Source organism: Drosophila albomicans, chromosome 2R (genome assembly GCF_009650485.2).
Source record: "Drosophila albomicans strain 15112-1751.03 chromosome 2R, ASM965048v2, whole genome shotgun sequence".
Taxonomy (NCBI): Eukaryota; Metazoa; Arthropoda; class Insecta; order Diptera; family Drosophilidae; genus Drosophila; species Drosophila albomicans.
Window position 1 is genome coordinate 25,110,877 of NC_047631.2, and position 7,536 is coordinate 25,118,412.

Sequence of the window (7,536 nt, forward strand, 5' to 3'; positions counted from 1 at the left end):
TTTAACTAATATCATTAAAAAACAAAACTCTGGAATCGAGCCAAGAGATTCACGTAGTTTTTAACACTCCACTTTAAGATCAGTTAACTGGATCTTTCATCTTTAATAACATGTTACTCAAATCTTACTAAGCATGAACTTTGCGTATATTTTTACTTTTCCCAAACAGTTCTCGAAGTGTATTTAGCCAAGGCTATTGATCCACACACCATTCGCATAGGCGTCATCGTTCCCAACAATGTTGTGCAGCAATTTGGACGTCTATTGATGATGTACACCAAAGAAACCAGCAAAGATATCACAACTTGGGATTCTCAATTATTTGCACCACCCAATGATCGTATTGCAACCCGTAAATTAGAATTTGATTTATCTGATATGCAGCCGAATTCATTGTATAAGGTTCAACTTAAGCTCATTCTTCGGGATTTAAATTTGGAGCCGACTAGCAAAATTATATTGATTAGATTGCCAGTCGAAGTCTAAAAAATCGGATAAAGATCTTTACCTGCTGTCTTCACATATTTTTATAATCCGAATATTGTTATTATACTTTTTTTGTAAAGTGGTGTCGGTATTTTTTTGTTATTATCAAATGTAACCATAGAAAATGCATTGTAAAATATTAAGAAAAAATATATATTTTTGTTTGGCCTTGATTTCTATGACATTTATACAACTTTAACTGGTAAATTGTAGATGACTTTGCCTCCGTTTCGTTTACGCGTAGTTATCTTTTATATAATTTATTATTTCAGTTTGCTTGCAGCACCAACAACATATATATTATATAAATATATATACTCGTATATTATTTATATATATAATATATATGCTTGTATATACAAAATGCACAACTAGATTAATTTTTTTTTCGGTTTGAAGAATTCAAAATTCAAATTTCATACACTAATGCCACGCTAAATGCTAAAATTCTTAATTATTTGTTTTTTAGAATGAACAAAATAGTTTTAAAGAGCAAAAAAAGTGGGAAAAAATATATGCAAATATTCTTTCGCATTTGGCATGAACAATTTGTTTGTGTGTTTTCTTGCTTTAAAATTCTTGTACATTATTTAATTATTTAAATAGATTTCCATTTGTTTCATTGTTTTTTTTGTAGTTTTCTTTAAAAATTTATAATTTTCGTTTTGTGTTTTCGTTTTTGTTATCGTTTCTGTATTTTTTTCTTTTTATATTTTTGCATAAAAGTAATCACTGTTTAGCCTCCGTTCTTTGACATTAAGTTTGTTGGTTGGTTGATTGGTTTTTTTAGGCATGGCAGGACAGACAACAATGGACAACATTTTGGCATCAGGCTGCTGTGTGGTGTCTTCTCTATTTGGTGCTCGTACTAGCACTGGCACTTATGCTGGCCGAGGCGGCTGCCTCGCTGTTGCTGGTGCACTGCTCGATGACGCTATTGCCCTCAGCATCGCTGGTGGTGGTCGTCGATGAATTGCTACCATCATCATCATCATCGTCGTCGTCATCGTCATCATCAACCTCCGACTGCTCTTCTTCGCCATCGTCAACGTCGCCTTCGTCCTCTTCATCAACAGCATAGACATCGTTCTCAATGAGACGCAAATCCATGCTGTCGAAGGAATCTGTTATAACACTGTCATCATCGGTCGTTGTCTCATCGTCTTGGCCGGACGTATCGTTATCCAAATCGCCTTCATCGTCACCCTGGTGGCTTTGCTGTTGTGACGGCGATTCACTGCCACTGCCCGCATCGATGTGCATCTCCTGCATTAGCTCCTTGATCAGTTCAGTCTCTATTTCGATAACACCCAGATCCAAATGTCGTTTATTCACATCCATCAACACGTTCTTCACATTCCGTGCCAGCAGATGCAGATGCTCATCGCTGCAGACCTTTGCATTACTCATGTAGCGTATATAATCCTCCAGATAGTAGGAATTGAAGCTATCACGGCATGGCTCGCCATTGGCAAATTGCTGATGGGTCAGCAGCAGTTGATTGATCAACCAGTTGCGACCACCCTTTAGCACTTCGATGGCATCCTTGACACACTGACGTCCCAGCTCAAAATTGCGATACAACGGATAAGTGATAACGCGTCGCAGAAACGCTACCAGCACATCACGATAATTGTCGAACTGCTCGAAGTAACAGAAGAGTGGGCACAATATGCTTCGTGTCCAGCCTGACTCGCAGGTTGGATCGTTGTTGGTAGTGCGCACATCATAGCATATGGCCAACACAATGCTGATAAGGCCACAATCAATCTCGTTTTGCACCTGGCGTTCCCGTTGACTGGACTGTGTTTCTGGTGTTGAGGGCAGACGACTGCAGAGATTGTGCAGCAAATGCGCCTGCTCCTGTGTCATGGAAGTTTCGTGAATTTTCGGCTTATAGCGTAATGGATTCTGATGACCAGCTGGCACCTGCAGTTCCACAAAATTCATTTTGTACTGATCGCGCGAAAAGCGCTTCATCTCGTCGATCACACGCTCCAGGCGTCGCTGCAACGGACTTGTTTGTTGCGGCTCTGGCACACGGCAAGTTGACTTATCCAGCTGTATTAGAGAAATGTGTTTAATCTATTGCGTCATCGACAGATAAGCGGCAATGCAATGCACTATGCATTACTCACCTCGCTGGTTTGCAGCGGACCGTTGTATTGACTGGCAAAGCCGTAGCAAAAATGGCTGCTCAGCTTGTAGCTGGTCTCATCGCCATCCAACTGCAATTGGCACTGTTCGGTGATGCGCTTCAGTTTCCACTCGTGCACCAGCGGCTCCTTGTCCTGCAGGGTGTCCGCCAGTTTGGGCAGATTAAGGAATGCCGCAATGTATTCCTTGCGCGCCGTCTTTGGTTTCGGCACAACGCCGCCACCGCTGCTGTTGCCAGCTGCCGCATTGTTGCCGCCGCTGCCCACAATGGCGACGGGCGGCAGGCAGCGCAAATGCAACTGGTAGCAATTCTCACTCGTATCGTATTTGATGAAAACAGTTTTCAGTCCCCTCAAGTCGAAAGTGCGTCGACTGTGAAATCTGAATCAAGAGAGCAGATCGATTGATCGTATCGCGTATCGTATAAAGCGCCGAATCACATGACTCACCTATATAACTTGACATTTGCGTAGAAGTACAAATCATTGTCGCCAATAAATATATCGACGTTCCTTATGCGATCCAAATTCACATGTATTGTCGCAGCACCCACCGTTCCCTTCTCCCCTATCGACCCTCCTACGACCGTAGAACAAGCATCCGCTGGCTCATGCGATGGCGTTGGCGTGGGCTTTGGTTTTTCCTTGGCATGTGGATGTGGTATCACTACGCTGCATGTGTTGCCCACAAAACTGTGTGTAATCTGTCCATTCAACATGTTTTAATTTTATAAAGCCACTACTGCTTTTCAAGTATAAACAAAAAAAAAAGAATTTTAGAGCAGCACGATTATCGCCGATAGATTGTGGCGGACGGTCGATAAATAAAATTGAAACAACTCTGTTACGCCTCGACTGGCATTGTTTGCCAGCACTACTACATGCGTGAACCATGTCTCATAGATGGCGCTTTAAGGTTTTTGGCGCCAATCGTAAATTGAAATTGTGGTACTGTGTGCAAATTATAAGAAATGAATTGGTAAAGAAGAAATAACCTTAAGGTATTGAGAAAATCTTTTTGTTCTATTGTGCTATAAATCAGCGAGCAGATGCTGCATCTCAACTTGATTGCAACGACAACGGTACGTAAATTCCAAAATGCCAAGCCCCGAAAAAAATATAAATTTACAACTGCTCATAGCAAGAAGCACAACTTGTGCTGAGCATGCTATTGCCATCTCTGTCGCACGCGCGTGTTTTCATGCTTTCTTTAGCAGCAGCCGCGACAGCAGCAACAACAATAGCAGTCAACCAGCCCGCAAGCAAGTTCGTCAGCGTGATTTGCTTTTCTGTTGTTGTTGTGGCTGCGGCTGCTGCTGCTGCTTTTTTTTTCTTCGTTTCTGGCTCGTTTCATGTTGACCCACTTTTCGTGGCAATACGTGCGATGTCGACGTCGCAGCAGCAGCCACAGCAGCGCGACAGCGTCTTGCACAGTGGTCCGCAGTTACGGTGAAAGCTTTGCTTTGCTATTTGGCAGCCTTTGTTGGGTTATGTTGTGTGCTCTGGTCACAGTGTGCGGCGCAAAAAGTCATAAACTGAATTGCCAACAGGTTATACTAGCAACGACTGTGCGCGCTGAGCTTGTGGCTGCAATGCTGTCGCTGTTGCTGTCGCAGTCGTAGTCGCAGTCACTGTCAACGCCGCCGTCGCAGTCGCTGGGAGTAGTAAAAAGGGCCATGACAGTGACACTTTGAAGTTTGAGGTTAAATTGTCAATGTTGTTGGTTGTTTGGCTGTTTGGTTGCTTTTGGTTTTGGGTCTTTTGGTTGCTTGCTCTTTAATATTTTCGACATATTTCGTGCCGAGCATTTTTGCTTGTTTCATGCTCGATGCAGTCATTGTTGCTGTTGTCGTTGTTGTTGTCGTTCCAGTTGCATGTAAATTCAAAAGACTTGAACAACAAACTTGCATTGACAGTGCATTTTTGTTCGAGCCGCCGCGTGGCACAAATTTTGATCAGCGCACGCACAAAAATGCTCACATGCTTTTATTTAGTTTATTAATTATTATTTTTATTTCTTCTATACCTATACATTTACACACACACACACTCACATTTGAAAAGTGAAATTTCAAAGTAGAACAAGCAACAACAACAACTGCCGCAACACGTACAACTGGCCATGCCACGCAACTTGCCGCGAGGTTCCAATAAAAATGAGGTCACTTGTCGCTGACCAACAGCGCCACCATGTGGCCCCTCCTCTTCTCCCACTCCTCCCTCTCTCTCTCTCTCTCGTTGTTGCTTGCCATTATTGAATAGATCCCGCACCAGAGCTTGTTGTCGTTGTTGTTGTTGTTGTTGCTGTGGTTGTGCGATGTCTGCCTTCAGAATGTTGCATTATAAGTAAATTAATTGCAGTCGCGACGCGTCGTTAACCGTTTTGTTGGCCAGTTTTAGGCCATCGTGTGTGCCATTAAAATGCACCACGAACTTGACAAAGAAAAAAAAAAAAACAAATGGAAGTACTGAATTGGAAATACTGCGAAAACATATATTAAAAATGCTAAAGACTTGAAAATGTATTTAATATTAAGCCGAAAAGCAATTCACAGTTAAATATTGTAAAATGATGCTAGCTTCAACTGTTTAAATTTAATAAGAATATAAAATACATCTGGAAATGGAAATAGAAAATTGGAAATGCTAAAAAAATACTAAAAATGCTAAAGACTTGCAAATGTCTTTAATATTAAACCGAAAAGTAATTAACAGTTAACTATTGTAAAATTATGCTACTTTCATTTATTTATATGCGAGTAGCTTAAATTAAATATATAAATAAATCTGTGTACGTTACAAATGAAAATAGTAAATGGGAAAAACTAAAAATGCTAGACCTGGAAATGTATTTTATATTAAATAAAAAAGCAATTAGCAGTTACTGCAAAAGTCTGATAGTTTTATTGATTTAGATCAGATTAGCTTAAATGAAATCTACTAAGAATACATAATAAATCATAGTCTGCTACAGATGGAAGTACTAAGATAATGGAAATACTAAAAAAATACTAAAAATGCTAATCACTTGCGTATATATTTAATTTAAAACCAAGTAGCAAATAACAATTAGCAATTATTGCAAAATTATGCTGGTTTTATTGATTTAAATGAAATGTAATAAGAATACATAATAAATCTGTGTCTGTTGTTACATTCGCTCTAGAAAAGAACAAAGTTAATCATAGTTTTGAATCAAGTCTAATTGCTTATTTCATAAGCTTACCGTTGTGCACTGTTTGCTTTTGCAGTTAATTAAACTTGAAGTCGAACTCGCTGTTTGGAGTTTGGAGTAGTAAAAACTGTGTTAAAAATATTAAATTAATATATATGTAATTATAGCCATGATTTATTCTGCTTAGAATCTTGGTCAGCTAGCCGTCGAGGCGTGAAGACGCCGCATTGCAAAACGATAAGTAGTTGTGTTTTTTTTTTCAGCAGATTATTATTGTTTTAAGACCGACAATTAACCGAAAAAATCTAGTGCATAAATTATACATTATGATTATGATTATGATTGCAACAAGTAATAGAAAAAAACGACTCAAACATTTGCTAATTTTTTGGCCTCTTCTCACCTTAAGTGCAATTTTGCTGCTGGCAAAACTTTACTACTTCCTGCACGCGAGCAACTTCCGTTCTGCTTTGTCCGATTCAAGTCGAAGAAGAAACAGCTGAGCTAAGCTGAGCTGAGCTGAGCTCGGGCTCTTCATCATATGTGGTTGTGGTGCTTTAGAGTGTGTGCTGCATCCATCAACAACAGACCCTCAATCAAGAGCAAAAGTAATCAAAATAACAACAACAAAGAGCTACAACAAAAAAGTAAATCAAATGGAAAAAATACGACTAGGCAAACAAACAAATCAAAAAAAAAAAAGGGGAGCAGCAAATACGCATAGTAATAGTAGATAGATAGAGACACAAGCACAAGCACGACACAGTGACAAGAAAATCGTTAAAAACAAAAATAACAATAAATAGACAAACATGTATGCATGTGTATGTGTGTGTGTGCTGTACATATTTATAAAAATGGCATGGCAGCAACATCGGCAACAGCAAACAGCAAAACAGCGGCAACACAAGCGGTGGCAGGCAACAGCAAACAACACAAAATAGAAATGGAGAGCAACTTTCACCCAAGGTCATTGTGTCTTTAACTGCTGCGCCACAACAGCAGCAACAACAATCATTGCTGGACAATATGCGACAAAGTTAACTGCGACATCGACTTCGACTGCGACTGTGGCATCGCTTTTGCCATTTTGCCAACTTTATTGTAGCATTCATTTGTCTGACTGTCTGTCTGTCTGTCTGTCCGCCTTTCTGTCCCTTTCTCTGTCCGCCTTTTTATGTTGCTGTTGTTGTTGTCAAAGAGTATTACAATAGAGCTAGCTGCAGGGCGCGGTGAAAGGCGTTGTCCGCTCGTTTAGTTGCCAAACGTCCTTTGCTGCACTGCCAACTGCAACAAGTTGCTCTCCTTAGTTTGCCATTCTTGTCGTGTATTTCGACTAGCGAAGCGATGTAGCTAAGCCACAACGTTGGACGACGGTCACAGTTTGGTTGCTTTGGGGCAACAATCTAACTTCACGTATCGCGCATCTTGTGAATGAAAAGATTCCGAATCAGAATCTAAGAATGAGTCTGGGAATTTTAATCGGAATGAATCTGTGAATGTGCTGTATAAATTTGTGGTACAACAAGTCTGAAATTACATGCATATGCAACTGTAAGATACTCTGTATATAATGTGTAAATTAATAACGAAAACAATTCCTTTTTGTAATAATAAGAGCCGTAGCAACTAAGACCTTCAAACTATTTTAATTTAAGTTTAATTGGTATTTTATTAAATTTAATTATATTGTTTAAAGGGATTTCTGATAGGAGTTGT

General features: G+C 39.8%; 1 protein-coding gene across 1 annotated transcript; it reads right to left on the reverse strand.

Annotated features, from left to right (window-relative positions):
- Window positions 1–1,008: 1,008 nt before the first annotated feature.
- On the reverse strand, window positions 1,009–3,456 carry LOC117575261 (protein SHQ1 homolog). The gene is made up of 3 exons (XM_034259396.2): window positions 3,093–3,456; window positions 2,625–3,024; window positions 1,009–2,547 (listed from the first exon to the last, which is right to left on the reverse strand). The coding sequence occupies exons 1-3, from the start codon at window positions 3,359–3,361 to the stop codon at window positions 1,339–1,341; spliced, it is 1,878 nt and encodes a 625-aa protein (XP_034115287.1). The 5' UTR covers window positions 3,362–3,456; the 3' UTR covers window positions 1,009–1,338.
- Window positions 3,457–7,536: the final 4,080 nt, after the last annotated feature.